The 15289-nt window shown below is 37.7% G+C and overlaps 1 protein-coding gene across 3 annotated transcripts in view; it reads left to right on the top strand.

The window, feature by feature from the left end:
* FSTL5 (follistatin like 5) overlaps window positions 1–15289 on the top strand; it is a 593647-nt gene that overhangs the window by 538974 nt on the left and 39384 nt on the right. For all 3 annotated transcript variants that reach the window (XM_050946344.1, XM_050946342.1, XM_050946343.1), the window contains one exon: window positions 1644–1768. In XM_050946344.1, the coding sequence (XP_050802301.1) occupies window positions 1644–1768 (125 nt within the window). The remainder of the gene's footprint in view (window positions 1–1643; window positions 1769–15289) is intronic.

The raw sequence follows: 15289 nt of genomic DNA, 5'->3' as shown, positions 1-15289 counted from the left end.
TGCTGGAAGAAAGAAATAAAGAAACCTAGGATCTCAGGGAGGTGCAATATCTCTCCTCTGTCACACTGTGCCTAGGGAGAATGTAAGAACCTCAAGCAGTAGGGTACCTGTTCTTTTATATTCACACTGTAAATAGGGCACTGGGTGTTGAACTTGCCATGAGTTCTATGTTCATGAAGACTGATGGCAGTAAGGACAGAGTGAGGGAACCCTGCTGTGTGACAGAGCCCAGAAAGTAAAAGGTGTTAGACAATCCTGTGCAACACATTAAACAGTGTTAAAGAAGGTTTGGTACACAGAGACCTTAGCCTGCTTAGTACCATGGCAAAAACAACTCTCAACATCTTGTTAACTTTTTATTAATGATACAGAAAAAAGGAAAAACAGTTAAAGCATTTGAGATGTAAAGTACTAAGTGAGTCTTCCTTTCCTTTAGCTGGAGAGAGTTTGAGAGAAGGGGGAGGGATCTTGTTTGACAGTCTCTTAGATGGTATTAAAGATGGTAGTAACTGTCCTCTTTGGGAAAAAAGAAATTTGTTGAGATGGTCTGGAGCTTTAGAGGCTGCTGCTGTTAAAGACTAATCCTGTTTCCTAAAAAGATAAAACAAGGCAAACACTCAAAAAGGGAAGAGAAAAGAATAGCAAAGATAGAAAATGCAATTTGTCTTTGATGTTGACTTTCACTTGGAACCTTACTGCTGGAAAAACACAGGCACAGCATACTGTCTTATTAGCCACTCCGAGACATGGCAAATTTGTACCAGCATCAGGCTGTAGGGCATTGCTTTCAGCTGCCTCTGTTTGGTCACAGACTCACAGCAAGGAAATAAGGTTAGCAAGGAGAAGAACACATAGGGAGTGTGAGGAAGAAAGACAAAGTCTCACATTCCAGAACTGGTGGAGGTGCTGGTGTCTTCTGGGTCCCTCTCTGGCCAGGTCTGATCAGGCTATCTCTCCAGGATTAGAATGAAGATAGGGGTAGCAGCCATGATGGTGAAGTAGCCAGTTGTTTTCCAAAGTCTCTTTAACTACCCCAAAAGGAGTAGCCTTCATCATTTTGTCCACCAGTTAGGCCTAATTTTCAACACATCCATTTTAGTTCATTAATTTCTGATCCTTAATGTCTCTTGTTAAAATTATTACTGGTAAACACAGTTCTTGAATTATGTTAGTAGGAGTTTTTTGTTTGTATTAATTCAGTCTTTGTGTCTTTCTTTGCACCTTTTCCCATCAACATTTGTTGTTGTTCATTACAGTAAGATTTTTTTTACACACTTTTACAATTGAGCTCACAATTAGGATAAATGTGTAAGCCCGATCATTACAACAGTGTTAAAGCCTGGACACACATTGATTCTCCAAAATCTGCAATACCAGTCAGTTTTACTCCATTGTCTTTGAACTGCTCTTTATCAGCATAGCCAAAGATTATTGCAAACAGGAGTTGAATAAGAAGGCAATTGATGATGGACTATTACCATTTATTAAAGTTGACTTGCATATAATAGCATTCCTGCGCTGACAATGGTAGAGTTCAGGGGGAGGGTGTCTTTAAACCTGCTTATTATTTTGAATCAAACCCTATTAATTCAAACTAATTGTTGGATTAATTAAAGCATGTAATACTATTTTTATTACTCTAGGTAATAACACAGGCCAGTGGGAGTGTTTCTCACCACACAATCCATACTCAGCCAGTGGGAAAACAGTTTGATAGAGTGGATGACTTTTTCATTCCAACTACAACCCTAATCATCACCCATATTAGGTAAGTTCCATATAAATCATAATATTTTGTAATTAACTTTCAAATGAACCATGACATCTCATGTAAAGAAAGCACTGTATTGTTTGAAAAAAACCAGGAATGATAACATTTATTACTGTATTATAAAGTTATTCTAATGGGCCCGCTTCAGTGGGAATTTTGCCTAGTAAAGACTAAATATGTCAACTTTGGCCAAGTACCAGCATATTTCTTCCTGATCTTGTCATATATTGAAAACTTCCACTGATGTCAGTAAAGGCTCCACACATGGAATAATGTTGGCATTGAGTGTTCTCTGGTTATTTGATTTATTTCTGGAGTCTGAATGCTTCCTTGAATGAAGATCACAGATAACAGTTTGTTAGTATTGCTATCCATTGCGCACACACTTGAAAGTCCCATTGACAATGCAGAATTGAGCCCGGGGTGTCTTGATAACCAAAGAACAACTTTTCTGACAGAGACTACATTAGATATAACCAATTGCTTTCTTAATTGTGCCCTCACAAATGAATGTGCATGAATTCTTGTATAGTGAGTTTCCTGCTGTTTCTTCATGACAAAAAGTACGTCTCTTATTGGTTTTAGTGGGAGCTCATTACAATCTGTTTTGGAAGAAGTTGTACATTTCATGGACTCTAGCTGTATCTCTCAAGGAGTGTAACAATCCACTAGTTGAACCACTGGAACCTATAAATTCCATGAATTGTGCTTATTTGTCCTACAAACTCTATGAACTCTGCCTGTAAAATGAATATTCCAGGTACGGGGGAAAGTGGCCAATTGGATTTTATGGAGACATGGGTTAGTCAGAGAGGAAAAAGAAATTGTGAAGAGGTGAGGGAAGGAGGGAAATATTTGAAAAGAGAAAGAAGGGAGAAAATCTCGTTTCCACCAACGCCCCAATCTCTCCATCCTACCCACTTCAAAAGAGAAGATCTGGAAGTCCCCACACCATCACCATATGCTGTAACCAACAATATATGTAAACGCATGCCAATTTTAATTATACTAATTTTTTTCTCTGAGTATGTTAGCAGGTATATTAAATGGCTTTTTTTTTCTCCAAATTTGCCTATAGCAGTTACTAGTGCTTCAGTCTATAGCAGATGCAGAATTCAGTTATACGTTCCTCCAAAACTTGCATTAATTCTCACTGGGAGCTTTGTGTGCTCAAGGAATGCAAGGTCAGCCCTGGAATAACCTTGTCCTGTTTTCACTTCAGGCCAGTGTTGCAAATAATTGAGCTTTTTGTTTAGTACTCTGAGTTTCAAAAGTTTTTGATACTTGTACAAAACTGCCTTAATTAGGAATATCTTACTATAAATAAACAAGCATCGTTCTCCCTGAGGGAGATTCAGCTACAATTTCAAATCATATATATTATCCCTTTTTAAAATATATGTTTAGAATTTTGGCATTAGCTTTCTTTTGAATCTGAAATTTATCATTAGAAGTATTTGTCAGTGTCTATTTCTGAATTCAAATGAGTAAGAAAGAGACTGAGCTGCTGAAATTCATAAAACTAAAAATATTCTCTTTACATTTGATGAATCTGGTCCTTTGTATCAGAAAGCATCTTTGCAGTTCTCCTGAAGATGCTGTCACATTAAAAGGCAAAATGTCTAATTTTCCACGTAATTCGTAGATAACAAGTGATTTATCACCTGTCATATGTAAATGAAAACATATAGTAAATGTAAATTAACGCATTTAAATAATAAATTCTGATTCCAAGTACCATTACTATGCACATATTTCTTTAATTAAATCAATTTAAACATGAGTACACGCTATCCCTGAATAAGTGCACAAACAGTCCTTATCGTCATGCTTAGAAAATCATTAAACTATGTCTGCTACATTTTGGAGTAGTAGTACTTTAAAGACAATGGCCACTGTTTATGAAAAGTAGCAATCAAGTAAGGAAGCACTTGTCCTAGTATTAATGGAATATAATTTGTTTATTTCTGCATTAATGCCCTGGGGAAACTCAGTTTCTATTGAATTATCTCATTAATGGCATGCAGTGGTGGTGGTTCTTACCTGGACAGGTGCCCACAAACCCTTAATTCATAATGGAGAGCAACATTTAAAGGACAGAGCTGGCGTTGATCTACCCTGAAGTGCTGGGCTGATTCATTTAATTGTCTTCCTAAGCAATATTTCAACTAATGGATCCAGTTGGGCACTTGTGTGTGTTGCTAATTGTATTCAGTTTAAGCAGTATAGCTTAAGCATAACACTAAAATACAGTGTGCTTTTACATCCCATGGCATGGCTACCAGTAAAAAGCTTTGTCAGAATAAAGATAATGAGTCAACTTTCTAAATTAAATATAGATAGGCACATATTGTATCATTTTGGTAATGAACCATATTAGTATTAAATATATTTATTTTGTTTCATGAAAGACAAAAAGATTTAGGCAGACACATTTATTTAAAGGGATGTTTATCATAACCTTAGTCCCAGATTTGGACCTTAGCGTCCAAAATATGAGGGTTAGCATGAAAACCTCCAAGCTTAGTTACCAGCTTGGACCTGGTACTTGCTGCCACCACCCAAAAAATTAGAGTGTTTTGGGGCACTCTGGTCCCCCTGAAAAACCTTCCCTGGGGACCCCAAGACCCAAATCTCTTGAGTCTCACCACAAAGGGAAATAATCCTTTTTCCCTTCCCCCCTCCAGGTGCTCCTGGAGAGATACATAGACACAAGCTCTGTGAAACTACACAGAGTGACTCCCCCTCTCTGTTTCCAGTCCTGGAAACAAAAAGTACTTTCCTATTCCCCCAGAGGGAATGCAAAATCAGGCTAGCAATCCAACACACAGATCTCCCCTTGATTTCTTCCTCCCACCAATTCCCTGGTGAGTACAGACTCAATTTCCCTGAAGTAAAGAAAAACTCCAACAGGTCTTAAAAGAAAGCTTTATATAAAAAAAAAGAGAGAAAAATACATACCAATGGTCTCTCTGTATTAAAATGATACAATACAGGGTCAATTGCTTAAAAGAATATTGAATAAACAGCCTTATTTAAAAAGAATACAAATTAAAGCACTCCAGCACTTATATTCATGCAAATACCAAAGAAAAGAAACCATATAACTTACTATCTGATCTTTTTGTCCTTACACTTAGAAACAGAAGACTAGAAAGTAGAAACTGCTTCTCCAAAGCTCAGAGAAAGCAGGCAGGCAGACAAAGACTCAGACACAAACTTCCCTCCACCCAGAGTTGAAAAAATCCGGTTTTCTGATTGGTCCTCTGGTCAGGTGCTTCAGGTGAAAGAGACATTAACCCTTAGCTATCTGTTTATGACAATGTTACCAACTTTATCAGAGTCAAAATTTAATATATCTATAAAACATTCCTTGTGCAGATTTTTACAGTGGAACAGAGGTGAGATTTCAGTTAGGTACATTAATTTACCTACAGTTAGAACAGGAAACAGAAATATGGAAACGGATGTATGTTCAAAAGTTATAAGATAGAAGGGCCTGCTATGATCATCTAGTCTGATCTACTGTATAACACAGGCCATAGAACTTCCCTGAACTAATTCCTGATTGAAGTAGAAGGTATCTTTTATAAAAACAACCAATCTTGATTTTAAAATGGCCACTGATGATGAGTCCACCACAACCTTTGGAAGGGATTCCAAAGGTTAATTACCCTTATTGTTAACAATTTGCATCTTATTTCCAGACTGAATTTGTTTAGCTTCAATTTCCAGCCATTGGATCTTGTTATACCTTTGTCTCCTAGACTGAAGAGCCCATTGTAAATGTTCTTCATGTAGGTTCTTCTAAAATGTGATTGAGTCATCCCTTAACCTTCTCTTTGCTAAGCTAAGTAGACTGAGATCCTTGAGTGTATCGCTATAATCATTTCTGTGCCTCTTCTCTGAACCCTTGCCCATTTTCAACATCCTTTTGAATTGTGAAGACCAGAACTAGACATAGTATTTCAGCAGTAGCTTCAGTGGTGCTAAATACAGAGATAATTTAACCTTCATACTCCTACTCAAGTCTAAAAAAGGCAAAAGAGCCAACAGTGACCTGGGAATGGGAAACGACAAAGGGTCTGATTCAAAGCCCATTGAAACCAGTGAGAATCTTTCTTTTGACTTCAGCGGGCTTTGGAATACAGCCAACAGAATGAAAGGAAAGATGAAAAAGAAAACTCAAAATTACATTGTACACATTGAATTTTAAATTAAAAATACACAGAAAATAAAAACATATATTGAATGAAATATTGAAAGAATGAAATAGGATAAGGAGTGACAACATAAAATAGAAAGAAACACAACTTTTAGGATTAGTGAATTTTATTTTATTTTTTGATGCTTCTGATTTCTCTAACTTCTAATGTCTTTTGCAATTTCTTTTCAAGAAATAGTCTAAAATAAAATGGTCACTGTTTCAGAAGGGCTTGTAATATTTTTTTTCTATGCTGACATATTTGATTTATGTATGTAACCAATGAAATTAATTCCCCAGAGTTTGATTGGTTTCTGCTGCTTTGGAAATGCCCTAAAATATATTTCCAAAATGACAACCCTCCTCAAGCTTAGAAAAAACTCCGGTAAGGACATGCCATTTTTAAATTTCTAGAAGTTCAAATAGTGTCCTTTATTTTTAATCAATAGTGTATTTAAAATCAAAATCAAAAATTGTTTTTTTGCAAATCGTTTGGCAGTATCATTAAAAGCCTCTGATCCTGAGTAGCAAATGACTTCTTCCTATTCAAAGAGGTAATTATTTGCCTTTGCCTCTTTCTTCATATTATTTTCACCGAAAAAAATTCTTGATTACCAATAGTTCAAATACTTCTGCAAATACTCCCAATATTCATTCCAATCAAACAAATCCTGACCTTGGTCATACATATGGAGCTTTTACCTCCCAAGGAATTTGACACTAAAAAGAGCTGCAGTTTGATTGTTAAAATCGTACCAACTCTGACTGCATCTTGTATTTAGAGAGGGAAAAAAAAAAGCAATGGTGCAGACAAAGATCACATTTGTATATTTTCTTCTACTTTTCTGGAGTAAATCTATTTAAATTTGTTCATTATTTAAATAATTCACCTTTCACTGTGCCTGACTTTCAAACACTTTGAGGTTTTGTTTAAATAAAAAATGAACTATATGAGCTGTGTGTCAGGGAAGGTTTTAAATTAACTGCAAAAGAGAAATCTGTCAAATTAGTAGTAGTATAGGAAAAAACTGTCTAAATCTAACTTGTCATCAGTGAGCAATGAAAATACTCAATAACAGCACAAGTGTGTTAAGGATGTTAAGCAACAAACATCAGATTTCCTGCTGCTTATCCTTTCGTGTATAAACCAACCAGGAGAACACGTCATGAACTTGAAAAGCAAGAGACAGCTACAAAGGAAATAACCCCACTGGCTGAGTGAGTTGATAGTATTAACTGTTCAAGAGCTTCTCTTTGCTTTGTTAGAATTCAGTCCCCACTGACCATGCAAGAGCAGAGTTTTTCATTGTAATGAAAACCTTCTGGAGTTATGCACATTTGTCACTTGTAAACTAAATTATTTTAATGGTGAGACAGGTTACAGAATGTGCATGTTTTACCGAATTGGTGTACAGGAAAAATCTGAGGGTTTTTTGTGTGTGTTTTTGTTCGTTTGTTTTTTTAACCTGAGGTTGTCTTGTGAAAAGACTATAGCTCTCAAAAGATGTCGCACATAGTTTAAATGATATCACCTACATCATGCTCTTTCTACTGAGTTTTTATTTGTGCAGTACAGAGGCTAAAGAGGTTTATATGAGAGGGATAGCATCTATATGTTTTGTATGTACATAAATGAAAGTGAGAAATGTAAAGCAATGGTGGACTCTTAGTTCTTTCTCATTTTTACCTTTAACACAATTATATACTTATTTAAAACTTTATATAAATACAGATGTTTTATATTTTCATTTGAATGAGACTAACACTGACAGAATTATATGTGGTCACCCCTAGCAGTTTGCTGTTTTTAATTTTACATATAAAAAAGAAAAATACACTGCTAAGTTACTCTTTAAAAAAATCTGTCATATAAAATTAGTTGTTACATTTATCCATGTGTCATTTAAAAGGTATTCCTTGTTCCTTACCAGCATTAACAAAAATGAATTATGCAAGACTTGTCCACTGAGTACTGTACTTCAAACATTCACCTAAATGAGCATTGGCCTATAGTTTTCAAAGCTCCGAAGCATTTAAAAGACTTCCAAGAGATGTGGACTTAGTACATTAGAGCAAAGAAGTTTTGAGAAAATGGATTTGAGTGGGGGGAAAATGAGTTAAACTTTGTGTCTATTTCACTGAATAGTTGAATTAATCTGGGTGCTGCTGATTATTCCCTGAGAATAATATTTGAGATAGGACCAGATTAGTGGCTGTCCGAACATTATTTTAATGTGTTTTCTAAAAGCTAATCCAGAATTGGAATCTGAAGTTATTTCCAGGGGTTTTGACCCAGATACACAGATGAATGCAGACACAACACACATTACATAGGTTTAAACAGCAGACCATAACTTTTTATTGATCTGAATTAATGCTAGGATGAAAAGTATGACAAATTCCATCAGGCAAAAGGGTGGTCCAATAGAGGAAAATATGGCATTATGCTGCAACAACAACACAAACAAGGCCTCAACCTCTCAGTACCCTAAAGGTCTAGCCTCCTGATTCCTCCTGTTCTTGTTAGGGAATGAAGTTGGAGGCAAAATTCTGTGACCCATGCAAAACTGAAGAGACCTACTCTCACTCTACAAAAAGTGAATTAAGGAGTTGCTTTGAGTCCTGTGTGCAGGTTTATCCCATGAGCTACACTACACTACAACCGAGAGCTACACTAATCCCATGCTGGACACCAGCTAAATGTTGTGTTGACTCTCAAAGCCCATCCCACCCAAAAAGGCTTCCCAGGTATCATGAGGAAGTAAAAAGAAAAACAATAAAAACCAAAAATCCTCAGAGCAATGGCCCATGCTGTCCTGATACAAAATTTCTTCCCAAACTTTCCTCTGTAATTGAAGGGTGATATGGCTTAGCTGACAGCATAGTGGGAGTCCCAGGTATGCTATTTTCAGGACAATTAAGTACCAGGTAGAGAGAGTAAGAGCCATTTGGACATCAGCAAAGATTGTGCCAGACCTGGGGATAGACCTTAGGAGCTGACCAAACCCAGTTGGTTCCCTCCCCTGAGCTAGCTGGATGACTGTCAAAAGTGGGTGGAACAAGTGTCCTGCTTTGTTCCTGAAGCCACCCCTAGGCCCCTCTCCTTATAATAAGGATAATAGGTAGATCTCCAATCTCCTGGAACTGGAAAGGTCATCAAGTCCAGCCCCCTGCCTTCACTAGCAGGACTAAGTACCAATTTTTGCCCCAGATCCCTAAGTGGCCTCCTCAAGGATTGAACTCACAACCCTGGGTTTAGCAGGCTAATGCTCAAACCACTGAGCTATCCTCCAGCATTGAAAAGTGAAGGGCTGAGCACCTCCCCTACTCTATCTTGCAGCATAGTCAAGAGCACAGGGTGTGCCTTTCTCCCTCTGGTCTGGTCAAACTACTCCTCTCCCCTGCTAAAATAATGTTAAGCAAGCTACCAGGATCTGGCCACATTGCTTTCAGTTAACCATCTTTAAACACCAAAGCAAAACATACAATAAAGGGTAGCTCTGTTGTTAAAGGTTGCTCTAATATCTCCAGAATACTGTGTCCTTTTTTCTAGTTACCAAATTCTTGCCTGATTTTCTCAAATGCAGGTAGGAAACCTAAGATTTCCTCAGTTACCCTAAGATCAGGGAAGCACTCCCTGATGAGACTCTGAAAATCATGTGAATTTAACCCCATAATCCCTATGTCACTTTATGGCTTGGCAGGTCCTCCTGCCAGTTACATTGGGACAGGTGGTACCATGCATGTGAGATTCCTCCAAGGGACAGCAAAGGACCTTCATTCCCTTGAGACTTAAAAAATGAAGGACACATGCTTGAAGTTGTCACTCAAGTAAAAGTACCATTGACTTCAGCGGGACTGAGTAGTGACTTCTGCACTGTTTCCTGAGACTCTAGTACCTGCTACTTGAGTCCAGTGCACTAGAATTCCATCTCAGGCAGATCACAAGCTGGAAGGACACTATGTACAACCCACTAAGGCACCACTGAAACCTATAAATAATTGAGGGCTTGGTGTTAAGCGTGTATGATCTTCATCTGAGAGTTTTTGTTTTTATTTTGAATTTTGCAAATCTTGAAAAAATGTATAGCCTGTTATCAACTGCCACTTTGTTAGTACCTGTAACATATTGACCCATTTCTGGTTTCAGTTAAATCATGCATGTATGTACATGTGTGTAAAAATATACCGACAAGAGGGTATTTTAGATTTGGTTTTGGTGAGCAGTGAGGACCTCATAGAAGAAATGGTTGTAGGGGACAACCTTGGTTCGAGTTATCATGAGCTAATTCAGTTCAAACTAGATGGAAGGGTAAACAAAAATAGATCTGGGACTAGAGTTTTTGATTTCAAAAGGGCTAACTTTAAAGAATTAAGGAAATTAGTTAGGGAAGTGGATTGGACTGAAGAACTTGTGGATCTAAATGCGGAAGAGGCCTGGAATTACTTTAAGTCGCAACTGCAGAAACTATCGGAAGCCTGCATCCCAAGAAAGGGGAAAAAAACCATAGGCAGGAGTTGTAGACCAAGCTGGATGAGCAAGCATCTCAGGGAGGTGATTAAGAAAAAGCAGAAAGCCTACAAGGAGTGGAAGAAGGGTGGGATTAGCAAGGAACGCTATCTTAGTGAGGTCAGAACATGTAGGGATAAAGTGAGAAAGGCTAAAAGCCAAGTAGAGTTGAACCTTGCAAAGGGAATTAAAACCAATAGTAAAAGGTTCTATAGCCATATAAATAAGAAGAAAACGAAGAAAGAAGAAGTGGGACCTCTACACACTGAGGATGGAAAGGAGGTTAAGGATAACCTAGGCATGGCCCAATATCTAAATAAGTACTTTGCCTCAGTCTTTAATAAGGCTAATGGGGAGCTTAGGGGTAATGGAAGGGTGACAAACGGGAATGAGGATATGGAGGTGGATATTACCACATCTGAGGTAGAAGCCATACTTGAACAGCTTAATGGGACAAAATCGGAGGGCCCGGACAATCTTTATCCAAGTATATTAAAGGAACTGGCACATGAAATTGCAAGCCCGTTAGCGAGAATTTTTAATGAATCAGTAAACTCAGTGGTTGTACCGTACGACTGGAGAATTGCTAACGTAGTTTCTATCTTTAAGAAAGGGAGAAAGAGTGATCCGAGTAACTATAGGCCTGTTAGTTTGACATCTGTAGTATGTAAGGTCTTGGAAAAAATTTTGAAGGAGAAAGTAGTTAAGGACATTGAGGTCAATGATAATTGGGACAAAGTACAACATGGTTTTACTAAAGGTAGATTGTGCCAAACCAACCTGATCTCCTTCTTTGAGAAGGTGACAGACTATTTAGACAAAGGAAATGCAGTAGACCTAATTTACTTCGATTTCAGTAAGGCATTTGACACGGTTCCACATGCGGAATTATTAGTCAAATTGGAAGATGGGGATCAATATGAGAATTGAAAGGTGGATAAGGAACTGGTTAAAGGGGAGACTACAGTGGGTCGTACTGAAGGGTGAACTGTCAGGCTAGAAGGAGGTTACTAGTGGAGTTCCTCAAGGATCGGTTCTGGGACCAATCTTATTTAACCTTTTTATTACTGACCTTGGCACAAAAAGCGGAAATGTGCTAATAAAGTTCGCAGATGACATGAAGCTGGGGGGTATTGCTAACACGGAGAAGAACCGGGATATCATACAGGAAGATCTGGACGATCTTGTAAACTGGAGTAATAGTAATAGGATGAAATTTAATAGTGAAAAGTGCAAGGTCATGCACTTAGGGATTAATAATAAAAACTTTAGATATAGATTGGGGACGCATCAGTTGGAAGCAACAGAGGAGGAGAAGGACCTTAGGGTATTGGTAGATCGCAGGATGACTATGAGCCGCCAATGTGATATGGCCATTAAAAAAGCTAATGCAGTTTTAGGATGCATCAGGCGAGGTATTTCCAGCAAAGATAAGGAGGTGTTAGTATCATTATATAAGGCGCTGGTGAGACCCCACCTGGAATACTGTGTGCAGTTCTGGTCTCCTATGTTTAAGAAGGATGAATTCAAACTGGAACAGGTTCAGAGATGGGCTACTAGGATGATCCGAGGAATGGAAAACCTGTCATATGAAAGGAGACTCAAAGAGCTTGGCTTGTTTAGTCTAGCCAAAAGAAGGCTGAGGAGGGATATGCTTGCTCTTTATAAATATATCAGAGGGATTAATATTAGGGAGGGAGAGGAATTATTTAAGCTTAGTACCAATGTAGATACAAGAATGAATGGGTATAAACTGGACACTAGGAAGTTTAGACTTGAAATTAGATGAAGGTTTCTAACCATTAGAGGAGTGAAGTTCTGGAACAGCCTTCCAAGGGGAGTAGTGGGGGCAAAAGACATATCTGGCTTTAAGATTAAGCTTGATAAGTTTATGGAAGGGATGGTATGATGGGAGAGCCTAATTTTGGCAATTGATCTTTGATTATCGCCAGATAAGTATGCCCAGTGGTTGGTGATGGGATTTTGGATGGGATGGGATCTGAGTTACTGCAGAGAATTCTTTGCTGAGTGCTGGCTGGTGAGTCTTGCCCACATGCTCAGGGTTTAGCTGATCACCATATTTGGGGTCAGGAGGGAATTTTCCTCCAGGGCAGATTGGCAGAGGCCCTGGAGGTTTTTTGCCTTCCCCTGCAGCATGGGGCATGGGTCACTTGCTGGTGGATTCTCTGCAGCTTGAGGTCTTCAAACCACAATTTGAAGACTTCAATAACTCAGGCATAGGTTAGGGGTTTGTTATAGAAGTGGATGGGTAGGGTTCTGTGGCCTGCTTTGTGCAGGGGGTCAGACTAGATGATCACATTGGTCCCTTCTGACCCTAGAATCTATGAATCTATATAGTTTCTTCTTCTCACATATTCAGTGTGTACAGCCTGAAATTAGATCCCACTGTTGCAGCCAAGGGCACTCAGATACCATGGTCATACAAGCAGACAAATAGTTAAGATGGAACGTGTTATTAGTAGAACAAATCCCAAGCTCATTTATTCTGTTTTACTTAGGTTTTACTCAGACAAACCTACACCCAATTTATTCCCTTTGAAGATTTGTCTGTAAAAATTGAGTATGGACTTCAGTCTTTGGCCTCATATATTTACCTTGAAGAAAATTTCATTCAATGAACCACCCTTCCTGCTAAGATAGATCAATACAAGCAATTATGTTGTCTCTTAATATCTGCTCCTTATCATAAAAGTAGACATTTGTAATTAGTGTGTGGGATGGCTACAAAAAGATTATTTTTGCAATGCCCACTAAAGTATGTTCTTAGAAGTCTGAGGAGCACAAGGGCTGATTATTTCATTTCCGCAGTTCATAAATCTAAGGGAACAAAAGATAATTGGAATAAATTTAAGTCTATATTACACTGCTGTACAACATTTCAAAGCAATATTAAATGAACTCATTGTAATGGATTCTCTCTAACTCTTTAGCTGTTTTAATCTTTTTAGCAAGCATTTTGAACATCATACAGTTACCTGCCTCAATCTGTGAAAGAATGAACAATCAACTCACAAGTGGGGGATAGCTTGTGATCTGAGTAAAATTAAATATTCTCTGTTTGCCATGTCTCATTCTTCTTTCTGTTGTGTAGATAATAGGAGAAATATCCACTCTGAAATTATACTCATTTGTTCACGCTAGACTTTCTAAAAACTGAGCTGTCATTAAAAAGTCATTGGAAATACAACATTGTAAGAGTTCCTAAAAAAGTGAGTCACTTGGGAAGAATGAATGCATTCAAAAAACTCACATAGTTTTCAACTTCATTCCAAAGCATAGGCTCGCACACTGCTGTAGAATATCTGAAAGACTGGAAGTACATTCTTTGAACCAAATGCAAATCAGCACATTAAAAAAATATCACTTTGCTTCAGAAATCCTGTAAGATTAGAAATTAAGAAATTTTGCTTTGATTTGCAAACAGACGATGCAGGCAGTAAATTCTGTGTCTATCCTTGTCAAAACAATAACAAAGAGATACAGTTAAATTTTGGATTGTGTATCCAATTAGCTAATGTGGTCTAGTTCAATAATGATAGACCACCATTTAGTATTTTACAAATACTACTGAACATTGGGTAAGGGAAATGATAATTTATGCCAATTCACGCACATTAGTGAACAAAATATTAATGATGGGTTTATAATATAGGAAGCAGTGCTTCTCAGCGGTAATGTAAACTAAGGGGGAAGCCATTTTGGGTAGTGCTTAAGGACACAGGCATAGAAGGCTCAGCAGCGCCACAGCATGCCACCTTAGACCAAAGGAAGCTAATATTCCCCAACTCTGTGGGATCCACTCTTTCAAGAGCAGAGGCCTTCTCTGAGGAGGAGGAGAATCTGTGGAGCAACTGCAATTGACAGTAACTGTAGTATCCAGTTGACGCTTTGAGCAGCCAGAGACAGAACAACTTGTGCAGGAGCTGCAAAATGTGGAGGCCCATGCTCACTGTAAACCACTTAATGGTGAGGAGAGCATTAGCTGGAAACTGCAAAAATAACCTTGCAGAATTTTTCAGCCCTCTTTCCCATTCCTATGTTCCTTCTCCCCATCCAAAGAAGAGGTAAGAGTGCAATTGGGTGCATAAATAGCTTTTACAGGAAGAATGTGAGACTGATAGAAACCTTCCTTAAGACTTTATCTGCCTCTAGTTTTAAATTGTGCCCTTCCAGGATCTGTACTTTAAAAGCAATACAAAGAATGAACAAAAGAGAAGAGATTTAGCTTGTATAGGTCATCCAGTATTTATAGGAGAAATGAACTGGTGTAACAGTTCAAGTTAGGTCTGTGGATTCATCTGACCATTGTTTGCAAATGAAATTGATAGATAAAAGAAAATTAATAAACATTATTTCGTAGTTTGCCACAGATTGCAATTCATTTCTAAATTCATCTTGTGTTCTTTATTATTTTTATTTAAAAGTCATTGATTTATACAGACAAGATATTCCAACATAGCTAACCAGTAATAATACATTTATTAAATTAGCCTTAAAAAACATGAAAATTGACCAGCATTTCAGACATGAAATTTTACTTGCCTCCTTTATACCATTAAAACTGATGATAAAGAAAAAAAAGAATATTTGATTTAATTCACGCACACACCCGAAAAACCCTACCGAAAATCTTTGTTGTGAGTGAGTGGACTAGAATTTTGCAAAGTATATAGAGGTATAGCTGCTAATTGTTAATTGAGTAAAGATGATAGTACATACCTAAGTCTTTCAGTATTGCTATTTATCAAAATTGATGCTTAGCACTCTGTTAGAAACATGTGGA

Source organism: Gopherus flavomarginatus, chromosome 3, assembly GCF_025201925.1.
Source record: "Gopherus flavomarginatus isolate rGopFla2 chromosome 3, rGopFla2.mat.asm, whole genome shotgun sequence".
Classification (NCBI taxonomy): Eukaryota; Metazoa; Chordata; order Testudines; family Testudinidae; genus Gopherus; species Gopherus flavomarginatus.
This window is presented reverse-complemented; position numbering and strand designations above follow the sequence as displayed.